At 40.4% G+C, this 19,108-nt stretch overlaps 1 protein-coding gene across 2 annotated transcripts; it reads right to left on the reverse strand.

The window, feature by feature from the left end:
- Positions 1-49: 49 nt before the first annotated feature.
- RRH (retinal pigment epithelium-derived rhodopsin homolog) lies at positions 50-18,126 on the reverse strand. Of its 2 annotated transcripts, XM_039338352.1 has the most exons (7): positions 17,879-18,126; positions 10,759-10,949; positions 6,885-6,984; positions 4,945-5,098; positions 3,965-4,133; positions 1,494-1,672; positions 50-756 (listed from the first exon to the last, which is right to left on the reverse strand). In XM_039338352.1, exons 1-7 carry the CDS (start codon positions 17,961-17,963, stop codon positions 657-659), a joined length of 978 nt encoding a protein of 325 aa, XP_039194286.1. In that variant the 5' UTR covers positions 17,964-18,126; the 3' UTR covers positions 50-656. The 2 variants fall into 2 exon arrangements, with proteins under 2 accessions (XP_039194286.1, XP_039194287.1); XM_039338353.1 differs by lacking the exon at positions 1,494-1,672.
- Positions 18,127-19,108: the final 982 nt, after the last annotated feature.

A 19,108-nucleotide genomic window follows, 5' to 3' on the forward strand; every position in this document is an offset into this window, starting at 1 on the left:
TTAAGTAGCCGATGGTACAAATGATCATTTAACAAATCTGAGTAACCTATTGACAGAAACTTAAACCGTTTATTCATTTCTAAAGCAAATATTTGCTTAGTTCTCCAACAATTGCTTTATTTTAAACATTTCTTTTAATAGACGTTAATATGTTTGGCAACAATAACTTTGCAAAAAACAAAAATTAGTAACAGAAGGTATAAGAAATGTTTTTCCCCCCCCCAGGGTCATTGAATGTTTTTAGCAATAGAAAGAGAAAACTTTATTACACTTTTTAGTGGATTTCTCACTGAAGCAGTTTACATTTCAAAATTGAATAGTGACTATTGAAAAAATACTCATGTATTAATTATTCAACTATACTAATCACACTAATGTAGAATTGGTTTTAGGTATATATATTCATAGTATAATCCAAAGAACCATTATGCAAGTACAGTAAAGCAGAGAATTGGATTCCAGAAACCTTGAGTCTCATATGAAACAAAAGACATGGTGTATGCATCATTCTAGTATCACATAGTAACCATAAAGTCAAATAGAATCAGCAGACGACAAAGTTATTATACATCAGTACATAGTTTCATGTGAAGTAGTTCTAACTTTCTTTGCAAGGCAAAAAACAAGATGAGTGGATAGGCTTTAAAGCTGTATCTTTATGCAATTGTACTTTGAGATAAATGCATTGGCAAGATGTTGATTGTTACCTCTTGTTGTACTTGACATTGGATTAATGCAAGGATGGCATTTCGAAACCTACAAGAGGGGGAAATGTTTTAAGTGTCTGATAAAAAAATATTAGCAGAAGATCCAGGCAACATAGGAAGAAATATTTTGTCTAATCTCTAATTCTTTACTGCCATAGGGTCATTGTCAAGATCTTTGCTACAAATCTGATACCTGTACCTTTGCTACTGCTTATTCTCATGCTTCTTCCTCTGGACCTAATCCATACTAACTTCTGGGGCAATGGGCAAGTATTTTCTTCCCTTGCTTTTATCACAGATAGTTTGCTTGACAATGGCAGGCAGAAAAAGGAGAACAGCAATAGGCCACTGGCTTGGCAATTGGACAACAATGGCAATTCGTGGAACTTTGTTAAAAATGTGTAATCCTCACCATTAACAAAGAACGCTTAAAATGTGTAATTTTTATAGTTAACTAATTTGTTGATAGGCTTTTATTAGCACATTTTAATCATTTGCATGAAATGTTATATTAGTCACCAGCTAAGTCTACATAGTGTATGGTGCTGGAAGAAAGGGAATTGCAAGTAGTGAGATAAATGCAAAATTATAATCAATACACAATTACAATCAATGATAAAATTCTATTTTAATATCATATAGTTACAAAGAAAACCTATTCCAGTTCAAACTTTGTAACCACACTGGTTTCCTTATCTTTAAAAATATTGCATTCTCCAGGACTACATAAAACTCATGTCTCCCTCTTCTATCATGCCCACCCCATCTTGCAATAGAGCCACTTACTTTTTGTTTGCAATCACATAAATGCAGGGGTTATAGAAAGTAGATGATTTTGCAAACAATGGGGCTATGATTGCCATGGTGGGGGGAATTTTCTTTGGGTCTCCAAATGCAGACCATAAACACACAATAGAATATGGAGACCAAGCCAACAGAAACATCAAAATCATGACAACAGACATCTGTAAACAAAAACAAAAATGTTGTAACTCCTTAATATTTGTGTTAATTCTGTCTTAAGTATCAGTTTGTTTTCTTCCTCGAACTTGCATTCTGCCTAGTCCAGGGGTAGGCAACCCTGGCTCTTTTATGATTCGTGGACTTCAACTCTCAGAATTCCTGAGCCAGCCATGCTGAGGGGAAAGGGAGAGGTTTCCAAGCTGAGCCATGCTGGTTCAGGAATTCTGGGAGTTGAAGTCCATGAGTCATAAAAGAGCCAAGTTTGCCTACCCCTGGCCTAGTCATTCTTTTTTCTACGTCCTCCAGATATACTGTATTATAGCACTCCTAATAGAAGCAGAAGTTATAATCTGTGCTAATTAAGAAAGTATGTTGTAGAGAATTTCCATATGGCCTTATATCTCAATTTGCAGGCCACCTCAGGTAACACAAGCTTTGACTTAAGTAATTCTAAATGTTATCCAAGGACACACAAAAATTACAGCCACCATTTCTTGATGGAACAAAGCGGGTGGAGAGGGAGGAGCTAGTTCTGCTACAAGATCATACAAACCTCTGCCCACAAGATTTATTCCCTCCCTCCCCCTCTCTCTTTCTTTCTCTCTCTCTCTCTCTCTCTCCCTCCCTCCCTCCCTCTTCTCCTTTGCTCTTATTGTTATTCAGTCCTGTAGCCAAGTTCATTTTTTTTCTCTTCCCAAGTATAATGCCTGGACAGCTCTCAAAAATGTTCTGCATTGCCCTGAATTGTTTCTCCATGCAAGTGTGGGGAAAATAAACTTTTAGTCTCTTCTTCCAACTTTTCCTCTGTCCAAGCATACATTTTTTAAGTTTAGAATTTAGTGTTAAATTCTACAATTTTAATTCTTTGCAATCTATACATAAAGCTTTCTAAATGCCTTACTGTGAAGCCTGTTTTTTATGCTTAAATGGTATTGCTTGATGTCTCTTATCTGAGACTATAAACTAAATGCCAATTTGTTTAAGCCTGATCCCCTTCCCTAGCTTTGTTTGTTTGCTTTCTTGTTTGTTGATTTATTTATTATGCGACCCCTCTCACTATACAAAGTGACTCTGGGTGGCTGTATTGTATGCTGGTTTCTCAAGAAATTGTAAATCAGAACTCAACAAACTGGAGCACAAATAGTTGGTATTGTCTCAATACTTTTGTGGTTTCTTTCTTCGCACTTGCATAGTTATACATCTCACCCATATTACAAAGATCTGCTAACACATGATTTCCACACATATGACTGATTGCAAACATTAAGCTCAAATATTTCCATAACAATTTTTTGAAAATGAGCACACTTAGAAAATATGACAGGCATATTTAGTATCCATTTAGCAGCGCTTGCTCTTTGGAACATCTTACCCTCTAAGGCAGGGGTGTCAAACTGCCGGCCCATGGGCTGGATGCATCATAGCAAAACCGCGCCCACCCCATTGCCAGCAATGGGAAAAAAGTCGCAATACATCGCGACACATCATGCAACGTTGCAAGTTTGACACCGCTGCCCTCCTGTCCTTCCACAAGGGCCTGAACACCTGGCTCTCTGGTTGGCCTGGGGACCAGATGGGGTGATTCCACACTGGAAGTGGCTGCTAGACTGATGGCATTCTCCACCTCCCCCGTTTTGCTCTCCACCTGACCATCTTTTTGTTTATTGATTTGTGTTCTTTTTCATTGTTTATTTAATTGTTCTATTATTTTATTTCCATTCTGTTTACAGTCTTTTCATTTCTTCCTTTTTATTGTTGTAAGCCACCTAAAGTAGCCCCATGGAGAGATACGTGGAAATAAATTTAACAAATAAATAATAAATAAATCTAAATTACTATTCACAAAGTTTTTGGTTATTGGATGTGCTAAGTATAGGTTATTCTTTTATCTAAAAACTGGTTTCCTCCCCCTAATACATACATGCATACATATGTGTTTGGTGTGAACATAACAGTATTACATATAAATGTTGTATATCCCATGTAAGCCACATCACAAATAGACAATGAAGAAAAATAGAATGATGTGAAGAATTTACAATACAAAGAAGGTATGAGATAGAAAAACATAAAAGAGTCAAGCGCAAATGATCTTCATGAGAATGTTTATATTTCTTACCTAAAGTAATATTAATTTTTGTCTGATTTTGAGAGAGAGAGAGAGAGAGAGAGAGAGAGAGAGAGAGAGAGAGAGAGAGAGAGAGAGAGAGAGAGAGAGAACATGATGTATATTCGGCATCATACACAAAATAATTCTGTGGGAGAAAAAAGGTATTCTTACATCATGACCTTACCTTTGTAACATCAACTTGATCTGACCAATCTACCTCGATGCTTTCTATATAAGTATTCCTGGTGTATCGCTTCAAAGTTTGAGAGATATTGTAGTAACAGTAAAACATGATGGATAAGGGGATGACAAAATTGACAGCAATTACTGACATAGTGTAAGAAACAAAGGATCTGAAAGTGAAAAAGACCAAGTAGATGACTGAAAAACTTTCTTTATTGGTAGTATTGACACAAATACCTGAGGATGTTCTAAAATTATGTGGAACTTAAGTAGATGGATTGGTTGATAGTTAATATTCTAAACATAGCTATTTATTGAAGTGGTTTAGGCAGTAATCCAGTACTCACTCAGTAGAAATTCTATCATTAGGCTCCCAAGTAAATATGTGCAAGATTCAGAAGTGTCCACTGCTAGCCACAGTTACTCCAAAATAATGAAACATGCGTTGTGGGATCCCAATGCAAGCTCCACACTTTTGTACTTATATCAGTTGACACTACCCATTTGCCTCTGCTGAGCCTATATCCATATCTAACACAACTGTCTGTGAAAGCAGGAGCTACCCAAATTTCACACCTGTTAAGGACTCTCTGCTTTTTTTATTGCTTCTGCTTATCCATTGGCCTTTTTTACTGAGCCTTGCTAAGAGTTAGACATATTATGTTGGCTTTTGTTTCCAGCCTATATAAATATTCTTTTCTTCAAGACGTAAGGTTAATACTAAAATAAATACGTCATTAGTTATTCATCAGAAAACAATAAATGGACCCAAATTTCTCTTGGTAGTCCTCTTGTGTCCTGGCTGTATCAGATTTAACCATTATGGATGAAATTTTCTCCCTGAGTGATTTATAAGACTGTAGTTTCCTTCCAAACTGTTCAATGCTTGTTCAAATCTTTAGGGTTTTAAAGCTTCAGTGATATTATAACAGTGCAAAATTATAATCGTGAATGTTCTACTTCACCATAAAAAGAACATACGTGTCATTTTTTCTCCAGTTTATGGTACAGGTAGCTCCAGTTGGATCTGGGGCATAGTTTGCCCATCCTACCAAAGGCATGGAGGCCCAAAAGACTGCATTGGTCCAGGCAGCAAAAATCAGGGCAATATAGTTGTGAGTAGTTAGTTTGTTACCTGTTGGCAAACCAAACATCATCACTATTTATTCTTTCCTCTCATTTGTACTTTACTACTCGAAAGCAAAGAATACAAAAGTTACAATGAAAATTTTATAAATACACAAATCAAACTACTCAGACATTAAATTCATGTTCACATCTATACGACATCTAAGCAACTAACTTCCCTCATTGAAAATTGCATACTTATACTTTGTGTGTTTATAGTATGATATGATATATGATATGACCATACACACATTACAAACATTGATTAAAAAATTGAGAAAGTTGCTGAGAACATTTCCCTAACTATATTCTGAAAGAATCTTTTTTTAACCTGGTTCCCTCCAGATAGTTTATATTTTAAAAAAATACCCATTTGTTAATGTTTTTTCATTGTGCTATATTTAATAAATAATTGCTTGATAGTCTTCCAACTAAACATTGACTAAACTAGGGTGTAAGTTTAGCAAATTGCTTCATCATGTTCCTAAACTAAGTATAAAAAGGGGGTCAGAGCAAAACAATCATACGATTTTTGTCCCTATCAACATCCTGAGCTTTACAGTCTGATTCCAGTCTATTGTAAACTACAGATGCCTAAAAAAATTTTTTTGATGCAATTGACCTATTCATAAGAGGTACTCTCACAATATGGTTACAACAGTTACAATTAGATTAGTATTTACAAAATCTGTATTTATGAAAAGGGAAATGGATAAATATATTTATATTATAAGAGCCGTGGTGGCGCAATAGTTAGAATGCAGTATTGCAGGCTAGCTCATGGCTCACTTCAGGAATTCAATTCTGAGCGGCTCAAGGTTGACTCAGCCTTCCATCCTTCTGAGGTCGGTAAAATGAGGACCCAGATTGTTGGGGGCAATTTGCTGACTCTGTAAACCACTTAGAGAGGCTGTAAAGCATGGGAAGCTGCATACAAGTCCAATGCTATTTCTATATTCCCAGCTAATTTCTGCCTGCACAGAACATAACTTCTTCAACCTTTATTTCTCGCTCAAAAGGTGACCATGCTTCCAAACATAGCACTTGGCTGCCTTCATACATTGTTCTAATCTTCTAAAATGCTCGAAGATTACAGTGCTTGACTTCTTAATGATGTGAAGCATGTTATCAGAGCTTCCCATTGATAAAAGAATTTAGGTCAGGTGCTTCAGGGATGTTAGCAATTCAGTATTAAGATATTTGCAGGGACTCTGATATTTACAGAACCAGATTCCTTGGCCTGTTCTTACTCTATAATAGCAGCCAATGCTCAATTCTATAACTGTTTTCTTTCTGACACTTCCAATTTTTTATACCCTCTGACTTCTTGCTCTATCTTCAGTCATTCACACAATTAAGAGTGTGGGCAGTTAAGAAATAGGAAAAAAATAAAAAAGAAACTTATTATCTCTGAAATCAAAACAGAGGTAGGTTTTGTTATGTAATCCTCCAAAGTTCAAGAGCAAAATTAACCAAGTATGTTTTCAAAAGAGCAATTTTTTACAGGTTTTGTTTCTACAACTATTTCTGTTATCTACAAGCAACAGATAATACAAGTAGACCAAAAACATTCTGGAAAAAGTAATGCCAAACCATTTCAACATTATTGTCATAAAAATGGATATGAAATTCAGCAAGAGTCAAACTCAACTTTCATGAGATTTATACTTTACTACAAAAGTATAAATTCAAATAATATAGAGTTCCAAAATATGGGATTTCCCACAAAACAAATCACCAAAATCTATACTGAAACACGGTATGCCTTTATTGCAGAATACCGAACATCATACCTATTTGTGGCTTGCAGATTGTCAAGTAACGATCTATGGCGACAACAGTAAGTAAACCAATGCTTGCCATTCCAAAGAAGATATTTAAAGCAGCATAAATCTAGAATTTAAGAAATAATACATGGTTTAAATGTTTAAAAATAATATTGGTTGCTTTCAAAAGTCTAACATTAGGCTCTTTTTTTACAATCATCAAGAAACATTTTTTCTTCTACACAGATATCTACAGGAAGATCCATTTGCTTAATGCCCCATTATAATTTTCAGCTAATTAGTAAAGCCAAGCTTAACACTGAGTTATTCTGTTTACTTATTTTATTATTTTATTAAAACTGGGGCGTTGAATGTGGAAGAGTAAACATTGAAAATAATGAAAAGTGTGTCTGGATAAGCACATTCCTAATATTAGAATATACAGCAAATAAGGCTCCACAAGTGTCCTGTCCCAAGGCTTGGGAAAACAGTAACTTTTTAAAGGTTCCTAGAACATCCTCAGGATAAAAGCCAAACTTATCTGTAATGGATATTATTCTAGAGGTATGTGCCAACACAGAAGGCACACTTTCTGGATCCTTATAAATAGCACTGGTTAATAATAATAATAAAGTTGGAAGGGACCTTGGAGATCATCTAGTCCAACCTCCTGCTCAGGCAGGAAACCCTATACCATTTCAGACAAATGGCTGTCCAGTCTCTTCTTAAAAACTTCCAGTGTTGGAGCATTCACAGCTTCTGGAGGCAGGTTGTTCCACTGATTAATTGTTCTAACTATCAGAAAATTTCTCCTTGGTTCTAGGTTGCTTTTCCCTTTGGTTAGTTTCCATCCATTGCTTCTTGTCCTGCCTTCAGGTGCTTTGGAAAATAGCTTGACCTGCTCATCTTTGTGGCAGCCCATGAGATATTGGAACACTGCTATCATGTCACCCCTTGTCCTTCTCTTCATTAGACTAGACATTCCCAATTCCAACAACTGTTCCTTATATGTTTTAGCCTCCAGTCCCCTGATCATCTTTGTTGCTGTTCTCTGTTATCTTTCTATAGTCTCAACATCTTTTTTACATCATGGTGACCAAAACTGGATGCAATATTCCAAGTGTGAACTTACCAAGGCATTGTAAAGTGGTATTAATACTTCATGTGATCTTGATTCTATCCCTCTGTTAATGCAGCCCAACACTGTGTTGGCTTTTTTGGCAGCTGCAGCACACTGCTGGCTCATATTTAAGTGATTGTCCACTAGGGCTCCAGGATCCCTCTCACAGTTGCTACTATTGAGCAAGGTACCACCTATCCTATACCTGCGTATTTGGTTTTTCTTGCCTAAATATAGAACCTTATGTTTTTCACCATTGAATTTCATTTTATTAGATAGTGCCCAATGTTCAAGTCTGTCAAGATCCTTCTGTATCTTAAGCCTATCTTCTGGAATGTTGGCTATTCCTGCCAGCTTGGTGTCGTCTGCATATTTGATGAGTTTCCCATCTATCCCCTCATCCAAATCATTGATGAAGTTGTTGAAGAGCACTGGGCCCAGAACAGAGCCCTGGGGCACCCCACTATACACTTCCCTCCATGTAGATGCAGTTCCATTGAGGACCACACGCTGAGTATGGCCAGTCAGCCAGCTACGAATCCATCTGGTGGTGATGCTGTCTAACCCACATTTTTCTATCTTATCAAATAGTAGGTTGTGGTCTACTTTACCAAATGCCTTATTGAAGTCCAAGTAAATTATATCCACAGCAATTGGACCCAAAATACACTAACATTGCCTGATCTTATGGGAGATAGGCAGTCCCTCAGATAACCTGACCCTATGCTATGAAGGACTCTATAGATGATAACCAGCACCTGGAATTGCAAATGGAAGCTCACTTGCAATCAGTGTGATCTTATAGAACTGATATCACATTGGTATACTAACACATGCCCAAAGTTATGTTGTTGGTGGATTTAAGATCTGATGTAGTTTCCAGGTGGTCTTCATGGACTGTCCACGTAGAACACATTGCAATAGTCCAACTGTGAGTGACCATTAGAAGGACCTCACAATCTACGAGTAGGCAGAATTGACACACTAGATGTAGCTGGACAAAGATCTTATTAGCCAAAACTGCTACCCTTCAAGCAGGAGTCCAAAATGATGCACACATTGTGTGCTAATTTTGAGGTAAAGAGTACAATCCCATCTAAGGCTAACAATAATTAAGTTCTAAGATTGGGAGAGGGGAAACAAAAGCCCACAGCTATTTGGCAGGATAGAATCTGAGTCTGTTCCCTCATCCAGACCCATGCAGCCTCCAGACAATGAGACAGGGCTTCCTGTTCATTGGGTAACAGAAGAGAACATGCAGAGCAGTGGTTCTCAACCTTTTTAATGCCGCGACCCCCAACGGGTCATAAGTCGAGGACTACTCAACCAGTCGTAAGTCGAGGACTACACAACTGGTGCAGCACTGTTTGCAGAATGGGATTTTGGTGGGCTCAGCAGGACAGAGACAGCCTGGACAATTCCTATTGGCTTTTGAAAGCCAATAGAATTAGACTGTATTCAAGAGAGTCTATTCTATTGGCTTTCAAAAGCCAATAGAATAAAAGGGAGTAGCACAGCTAAGGAAAAGGGGGGGAAAATGGCAGACTGCGTTGTTTGGCGACCCACAGGTTGAGAACCACTGATGTAGAGCTCAGTTTTGCCTTCTCTTATTGTCAACAATACTTCAGAAGAGGCCTTTCCTATAATCTAAGCCCTAATTCTTTTAACAGGAGTTACTGGGTTTGCATTCATGACCACTGGAATACAAAGCATATATTCTGCCTTTGGACCATGCTGTTTCTCCACGAGGTTGTCACAATCAGCTGCCCCTAGTTTCAAGGAAGAGTTAGAAACAAAAATGTTTTTACTGTGCTACTCAAGACAGCCATCTAGCGACAATTGTGATATTAACTTGCACACTCATTTTCAGCTACTAGAGAAATAATTTGGGTAGTATTTTAAAAGCAAAATAGATACAACACGTTTATAATATATAGAAAAATAAGATAACTTCCTGAAACTTGGCAGATATGTTGGGATTATAACTTTAAGAGTTCCCAGCAATATCTCTGGGACAAAGTATTGTAGAAATAGAGCTGATCATAATGCTATTTTTTTTTAAAAAAAATTAATAATTCTACAATCCTAATTCAATTTAATCAAAGTGGAATGTCAGCACACATTTGTTGGGATAAAGTATATTAATGTATTCCTTCTAAAGTAGGAGACAGGTTAGATAATTACTCTATCTAGTTTTGTTTTTTTATTTGATATTCCCCATTACTCAGTTCTTTTAAGAAGAGATGCCAAGACTTAAGAGTTAGGTGGTGAGCAAGGTGCTTGCTATGCTATATTAACAAACAGTCCTCTTCTACTGTATATGTATCTTCCTCAAACAAACCCCAACCTCTCAAATAAAATAATTATTAATTATTAAAATAATTAATAATATAATTTTGTTTGTAAATATGTAATGTATTTAATTTAGGTCCACCTAAATAATCCTTTTTATGAAAAGAGTTTGTCTTTTTAATTTATGGACCAAGGAATATATTTTCAACAATTTAATTTTTTCTTTGGATTTGCTTGTCTTTTGGTAATGATTTCTTTCTAGCACCAAAGCTCACAGATACTTAGTAGTAGTTCACAGAAGAGTGTTTTGTGTTTTTTTGCCACAAACATACTAATGGAAAGAGATGTGTTGTTCAACTGTTCATGCTAAAAAGAACTGGTAGAAACACTTAGCAACAGTTTGTTTTGTTATCTGTTTCTGAACACTTATTTGAACAGGGCTACATACAATATGTGTAATGTGATCCATTGTTGTAATACTCAAGTTACCTGGCAACCCAAGTAGCCAAATTTCCAGCTTCCATGCAGATCTGAAGCTGCAGACATGGGATAACCAATACTACTCACTCCAATATCCGTAAAAGCCAGGTGAATGATAATAGTATTGCTTGGTGTTCGAAGTTCCTTAAATTTAATGAAGATGCTTAAAACAACAATATTACTGAGAAGACTTATGATTCCTGTCAAAAGATAAAAAATGGGGAATAAACTTTAGAAATGTTAGTCTTAATAGACCTAATCTGAGTTTCATACTATCTACAAAGAGACTAAGATCATCATTATTGTTGTTGCCATCGTCACCATCATCTCATCATCATCATTGTTGAGTCCGTCGCGAAATGGTAAGACACGAGAAGCAGTTGTAGTTCTCAGGAAACCTTTATTCTTCAGTTCAGCTTACATTGGAATATGGCGGCAAAAGCCCACAACTCGCAGCCTCCTTTTATAGGACTTTCCCGGGTCAATGTGTTACTTTTCGCGTGCCAGCACATGCGCATGCGCACAAGCACTGGCGACAGCCTGTCTGGTCCCGGGCAGCTTGCACCTGCCCGGGACCGCCTGCAACGCCCCGAGCCTGCTTGCAAGGCTCAGGACATAACACCCCTTTCCCCCGGGCTAAAACTATGACCAATGCCAATAATACACAACCCACTCTTAGTACAATGCTCTGCTCCCCTCCATGTTGCCTCAGTGTTTCTACCCTTCTACTGGCTCTGTTTAGCCAATAGTGTTATGTAATCCTCTAAGTACTTAGGAGATTTCCTTGCTCTCTGTGACCTCCTAAGCTCTGGGTGTCTGACAGGTACCCCCTGACTGAGGGGTGATGTGTGTCTGTTCCCCTTGTTATGCCTTGGTGACTCCCAAGGACTGTGCTCCAATGCCTGGCCTGCTTGCTTGCCCACCGGGCTCATCAGGCCAGGGCTTCTTCCAGTGTATGACCTGGTTGTCCCGCCTAGCTGTAGGCTCTCTGGCCCTTCTAAGTGACTGTCACTGTTGGGCATTTCTGTAGAACCTCCTAGGTCTGTCCAAGACCTGTCAGGAGGCTATCTATCCCCTGAATCCCGTTCTGTGTCCGGGCTTGTGTGGGTTTCAGTACTGTCCCAAAACTCAGTTGTCCCCTGAGTGTAGTCAGAGGTGTTGTGGTCGGGATTTGGTTCCTCGACCACTCCCTGTGTGTTTGCCCCCTTCTAAGGACAGGGTTGAAGTCAGGCCAACTAGGAGGAGTGTGTGCCACTCTCTTGCAGGGAATGGATTGTTGGGATGCTCCCAGGTATTCTCTCTGACTGGAGTACTGGGTAATGCGGGTGAGAAGTGATCATGCCCCCGGGGTGACTCCCTGGCTGGAGTAGGCATTGATGCCTGGGTTCTAGTTTTGCTCCCTGACTTCCTGTTGGGAGCAATTGCGGAATCTCAGGATGGGCTGATTGTGGCTTCCCCATTGATAATGGGCATCCTTCCATGCCCCTCCCTTTGCCCAAAGGGCTCCCCCTCCCCCCTGGAAAAGACCCAGGAGTGTCAGCGGGAAGGTCCCGTCTAGGGCGAAGTTGGTCAATGTGCCGACGCAGGACACGACCGTTGTCCAGGGATACCTCGTAGGATAGAGGACCTGTGACCCTGGATATAGATGCGGGGACCCATGTATGACCAGGCCCATAATTACGAGTCCAAACAGGGGCACCCACAAGTAGTTGCCTAGGTGCCCTGGGGTGTGAGACAGCAGGAGGCAGTCTGTCCGGATGCAACCGGTCAAGCTTGGTAGTCAGTTTGCGCCCCCAACGAAGTTCAGCTGGGCTTCTCCCTGTAGAAGTGGACGGTGTGGTGCGATAAGAAAGGAGGAAGTCAGCCAACCTGTGATGCCAGTCCCCGTAGGTGAGCCTCTTCAAGGCGTCCTTGGTGATGCGAACCATGCGTTCAGCCATACCGTTGGTGGACGGGTGGAAAGGTGCAGAAGTGGCATGACAATCATGTTAGCCTGCAAGAAAGCTTGGAATTCGGAGGAAGTGAATTGAGGGCCGTTGTCAGACACAATGACGTCTGGGAGCCCGTGTGCAGCAAAAATCCCCCTCAGTACCTGAATAGTCTTTGCAGTGGTGGTGGAAGAGACAGGTACAACCTCAAGCCATTTTGAATGGCTGTCAACGAGGACCAAGAAGAATTGACCCTGAAAGGGCCCAGCGTAGTCAATGTGCACCCTAGACCATGGAGACAGTGTTTCCTCCCATCTATGCACAGGAGCTTGGGGCATTTCAGGGCGTGAGCGTTGACAAGCATGCACCTTAGCTTCTATGTCTTTGTCTACACCTGGCCACCACAAGTGGCTGCGGCAAGAGCCTTCATTCGTATAATGCCAGGATGACCCTCGTGGAGGGAATTTAAGACCCTAGTCCTCATTGAGGTGGGAATGACAACTCTGCTTCCCCAAAGCAGACAACCCTGAGAGGTGGACAACTCGTTCCTTTTAGACCAGAAACTCTGAAACTCAGGACTAGGACAGTGCTCAGGCCATCCAGACAAAACCCAAGAAAGGACACGTGAGAGTGTGTGATCTGTGCCTGATTCAGCGGCTACATCCCTGGCATTCAGGGGGGACTCGGGCAAGGCTTGAATGGAGAGAATATTGATGGCTGGCGCGGGTCAGCCTCTATTACCGGCAGGGGTAATCTACTGAGGCCATCAGCATGGCCCATTTCCTTTCCAGCCTTGTGAAGTAGGGAAAAATCATATGCAGACAAAAAGATAGACCACCTGAGCATCCTGGGGGAGATGATTTGGGGAGTTTGTTTACGTGTGGTAAACAGTCCCAACAAAGGCTTATGGTCAGTGAAGACCGTGAAATGCCTTCCATACAAAAAATCATGGAATTTTTTAATTCCAGCAACAACAGCTAAGGCCTCCCTGTCTATTTGAGCATAGTTGCGCTCAGCTGAAGACAATGTCCTGGAGTAATATGCAACAGGAACCTGAGTTCCATCAGCCCTGAGGTGGCTCAGTACAGCACCCACCCCATAAGGGGAAGCATCACAAGCGATGCACACAGGAAGGCACTCATTGAAGTGCGCAAGTACACTGTTAGAAGTGAACAAGGCCTTGACCTCATTGAAACTAGTCTCATGTGTTTGAGACCACTGCCACACTGCCTGTTTGTCTAATAGCCTGTGAAGAGGCTCAGCTACACTAGCCTTATGTGGAAGAAAGGAATTGTAGAAATTCAGAAGGCCCAGAAAAGCCTGTAGTTCGGCCTTAGACTTTGGCCTAGGGGCTTGCATAATGGCTTTTAGTTTGGATTCAGCAGGATGAATCCCAGCAGCATCAATTTTGAACCCCAGAAACTCAGTAGAAGGTACCCCAATTTTACATTTGTCCTTCTTGAGTTTGAGTCCCGTTTGCCTGAACCTTAACAGGACAGCCCTTAGCCTTTCAGCAATGCCTTATTTAGAGTGCATTTGTAATCAGCACAGATGCGAATGTCCCCATTTGCCTTAAGAGGCGTGACAATGGGGGTCTCCCATGGACTGGAGTCAACAGGTTCTAGAATTCCTTGTTGGATCAGTTTGTCCAACTCAGTGTCAATTTTACTCTTTAAAGTAAAAGGGACCCTTCTTGCTTTAATTCTAATGGGAATGACTGTGGGGTCTAACTTTAATGACACAGGGGGTCCTTGGAATGTGCCCAGCTGGGGGCTGAAAACGTCTGCAAATTCTTTGCAGACTTCCTGTAGGTCGAGTGTTTGTAGGCTGTTGAGCCCTGTGATGTGTATCCCCAAGGCCTCAAACCACTCGAGTCCTATGAGACTCGTTCGATCACCCTCTACTACTAGTAGGTCTAGTGGACCCTCAAAATCCTTATACTGTACGTTAAGGGTGGCCTCCCCCTTAACACACACTCTGGAGTTTTGAAAATCCGTTAGCACAATGTCAGAAGGCCTCAACTTTGCCTGGGTTCCACTGCCGGAACAAATCTTCCTAAATGTGTGCATAGAAATGATCGAAAGTGCAGACCCCGTGTCCAGTTCCATAGTTAATGGAACCCCTTGTAGCTTCACCTTAAGTGACAGCTTTTTCTTAATGGGCTTGTGTGTGCCTGTCCTGTAGATGCTTCTTTGCGAAGTGCAAAACCCCACCCTATTCTGGCTGGGGACCCTGGTACCTTTCAGGCGCAATTCTTCCTGTGGTTGTACCTTCTGATGGCCCAGGCACACAGCTGCAATGTGTCCTTGTTTTCCGCACGCCCAGCAGATAGCGGAGCGGAACTTGCAGTCGACTCTCTTGTGGCGACCTCCACAACCGATGCACTTGGGGAGAGCTGAAGAGCTTCCTCTTGGTTTCCCTTCCTTTGTGGGGTGGAGACGGTCCACTTCCTCGTCCGGATCCTCCTCGGAGTTCCTTTGGACTTCTTCCTGGTGCACGGATGCAGCATCTGGACTATTTCTGATCGGCCGCATGTTCTTGATGGCGCCGCCCAATGCTTCTTCTGCGGTGACCTCTCTCAAGGCATCTTGGAAAGACAAGTTCTCCTTGGCGAAAAGTCTCTGTTGTAACTCTCGATGCCTTAGCCCGCACACAAATCGGTCCCTCAGTCGTTCTTCGAGGTCCTTGAACTCGCAATGTTTGGCGGCTTTCCTCAGTGCGGCGATGTACTCCTTGGCCGATTCTCCGGGTCGTTGATCCCTCTGCTCGAAGGTGTGGCGCCACGCGATGACGGACATCTTGGGTTGGAAGTGCTCCTTCAGTAACTTCTTTAGATCTGCGTAGCTGACAGACTCTAAAGGAACAGGTGCTGCGAGGTTCTCGGCGATTTCAATGCGTCTTGACTGCAAACGCACAACAGGGTGGCAGCCTTCAAGCTCTCTTCCCTCACCTGGTTCACTTTGAGGTAGTTTTCCACCCTGGCTACGTAGGACTCCCACCTCTCTGGATGTGAGACGTCGAATTCCGAAAGCCTTCCAATCTTCGCCATTTCGTATCAGGAAGGGTCTATCAGCCAGCCTACCCCCGAATGCACGCTGGATTGGCGGGTAGCTGCCGAGTCAACGCCGTTCCTGCCGCTCCAGACTCACTCGGGTAAGCTTACACCTTCTCTTCTTTGATGTAAGGCGATCCCATCCTCGTCGCCAGTGTTGAGTCCGTCACGAAATGGTAAGACACGAGAAGCAGTTGTAGTTCTCAGGAAACCTTTATTCTTCAGTTCAGCTTACATTGGAATATGGCGGCAAAAGCCCACAACTCGCAGCCTCCTTTTATAGGACTTTCCCGGGTCAATGTGTTACTTTTCGCGCGCCAGCACTTGCGCATGTGCACAAGCACTGGCGACAGCCTGTCTGGTCCCGGGCAGCTTGCACCTGCCCGGGACCGCCTGCAATGCCCCGAGCCTGCTTGCAAGGCTCAGGACATAACAATCATCATCTCATCATCATCCTTTAAAAAAACTTAATTAAGCATTAGTTTCATGCCAGGTTGACATAATGGTGAAGACATCAGGTTAGAAACCATGAATGACACTGTGACTTTTAGTCCCTACTTAGGCACAAAACCAGCTGGGTGATCTCCCGTCAGCCCTAGGAAGAAGGCAATGGCAAACTATTTCTGAAAAACCTTGCCAAGGAAACTGCAGGGACTAATCCAAGCAGTCATCAAGAGTCAACAACTGATTCATAGTTACCAATAATTAAAAATAGGCTAAATTCACACACAATACTAAAATCTTTGACTTGGCGATGTTTCCTGAACCCAACAATTATGATTTTTAATTGTAACTGATGTCTTATCATATGTGAACCAATCCAGTTAGAGTTTATACACATTATGCTTGAGCTTGAGTAAAGCAAGAACAGTGTTAAATAGATATTTTATCACCAGCCCCATTTAGATGTTAAAAATTAAAAAATAATGAACATAATTTATGGGCAGAAATCCATTTACGCACTTGCTGGGGAATTCTAGAAGTTGAAATCCACACATTTTAAAATTGGGAACTATTAGCCAACATGATACTCTGTGATCCCATTATGGAAATTAAAAAAAAAGTTATTGTTCATGAATACAATGTTACTACTGATTAATTGCTTAATTCAAATTTTACTGGTATCAACTCAAAGAGGATAGTAGAATTCCATCTCTACCCCCATCACAAAACCAAAATATGGGAGAATACAATATGAATTAGACAGGATGTGTTTACAGCATACATTTAGTCATCCCAATTTTCTGGGTTATACCGTGAATCATAAATTAACCATAAGAATTAGGTTTGACAACATATTAGCTTAAAATATGATCATCTAATCTATGAAACAGTCAGTTCTGCAAATGTGACTAATTAAAAGATGCATTTTGACAGGAATAATGGATGGGAGTTAAATACCTAAGACTGAAAGCCAACAATCTTGCTATTTAATTTGAATTTGTTTCTCTGAGGGGAAAAGCTCCCATCCGCAACATTTTATTAATCCCAAACATATGCACCATTTCTTTCTTTAAATATTAGCTTAACTTGATACATTTAATTTAGTATAGTATTAGATAGGTCTACATCAAAGCAAGTTTCAGTGAACTCAACTATGTTAACATCTAGCTAAATGGGTTTAAAATTAAAATCCAAGAAGTTGCTCTACAAAGTATCAGGTATTGTCTTAGTTACAGGTATTAGCCCTAAAGGCAGGGGAATTCCAGCCCCTTATTCAGAGCTGCCAGGAACACAGAACTTCTGCATGCAAAACAGGTTTTTCCATCACTGAGATACTATACTGCCCAGATTTTAAGGGACTATGGAAGACTTATAAAGATTAGAGTGTGCAGAACTTCCATTTTGAAAGCAAAAAAGGGCTTCAGAGTGTATTAAGGAGCAAAAGCAGAATTTATCTGGAATGCCTTAAAGCAATCTCAACCTGAAAAAAGTACTTGATTTAAAAAGCTGCACATAGAGGCTATTTGCATATCACTGGGTATTCTAAAGTACTTTTTGCCTTCAAATCCAAATAATAGCAATCCATTTTCAAACTTCACATTTCTTTGCTTATGTTTAATTAAAGCTGAAAAACATGAAGTGATAATTTTTTTATTAAGTGCAATACCCCAATATTTTCTTAACCAAATACATTCAATGTTCATACCTGCTGCGATCAAGTATGCTGCAATAATGTTGTGTTCCTTCTGTGAAAAGACTGATGGAAGCTCACTATTACTTTCCACAGTCATAGCAGGATAATTCCAAAATGTGGCAGGGCAAAAAAAAAAAAAACTGGGAAGAAACTTCAAGAGCTAAACTTCTGAAAGAAAGAAAGAAGGAAGAAACTTTTGCAAGCCTTTTAAGATGAATTTTATCTTCTAAAATTCCCTACAAATGTCCTGCTCTCTTGAAAGGCTCCCAACAGGATTCTGATTAAAGAAAGCAAAGGGGCTTATATTCCTAGCCTTTGGAAGGGAAAAGCTTGTTAGGTCAAACAAAGAACAATATAGAGCTGCTTTTATTTTCAGTAAGATTTTTGTGCCTTGTGGTAAGAGATTTACTATTTTTACAGAACCCAGATTTTTAACTTCAATCTTTAGGGTTTTATTAACACAATACTCTCAGCATTTTTAATAGCAAGTTATGAAACAAAATAAACTCAGTTTCTGTCAAAAATGTATTTTTCTCAGTTTGCAAGGGACAGATTGCAGATGCGCACTTCAAACTGGAAATCTACCTTGAAATATTTCTAACACACATATATAAACTGGCTTACATAAATTTGCATTGTGAGTCAAACATGATTATTATTGATTTTTGACTGTAGTTATGCACATCAGTGATGGCAAACCTATGACAAACATTTCAAAGGTGATATGACATTTGGGTGACACACCAGCATTCACCAATACCCAACACTTATTCTCAAAACACACCCCATTCTTGCATGATTTTTGAGGTGGCAGAAGCCATGTGAGGACAATATGCTCTCAAGAGGTCTCCCACAAGAACGGGATGTGCCTTTGGGCAGTTTTTAGAAGATTTAGAGATCATGGAAGAGCATTCTGTGAAGCTGCTTCAAGAATGAAGGCCTGTATAATGTCGTTCATTCCTTGGGTCTAGTTTTAAACATAGCATTTAAAATTTAGTTGTTCCTATATTTATTTTTTTACTATCTGCAAGCTATCCGAGAGAGAGAGAGAGAGAGAGAGAGAGAGAGAGAGAGAGAGAGAGAGAGAGAGAGAGAGAGAGAGAGAGAGAGAGAGAGAGAGAGAGAGAGAGATTGTAATTAAGAGCAGCCTTGCCAGAGTAGAACACCACCACCTGCTTTGTTTCCAACAAGCAGGAAATAAAAACTATGTAACTCCCTATCTCTATGAGTAAACCAACATTC

This window comes from Crotalus tigris, unplaced genomic scaffold (genome assembly GCF_016545835.1).
Source record: "Crotalus tigris isolate CLP2741 ecotype Arizona unplaced genomic scaffold, ASM1654583v1 scf7180000017695.2238764, whole genome shotgun sequence".
In the NCBI taxonomy this organism is placed as follows: domain Eukaryota; kingdom Metazoa; phylum Chordata; class Lepidosauria; order Squamata; family Viperidae; genus Crotalus; species Crotalus tigris.

Bases quoted from the DNA above. Each gene is read 5' to 3' on its own strand.
- RRH (XM_039338352.1), bottom strand. From the start codon at position 17,963: ATGACTGTGGAAAGTAATAGTGAGCTTCCATCAGTCTTTTCACAGAAG. The intron at 6,985-10,758 runs GTAACTTGAGTA...CTTAAATTCTAG, and splicing joins TTGGCTACTTGGGTTGCCAG to ATTTATGCTGCTTTAAATAT. The intron at 1,673-3,964 runs GTAAGGTCATGA...TTTTGTTTACAG, and splicing joins ATCAAGTTGATGTTACAAAG to ATGTCTGTTGTCATGATTTT.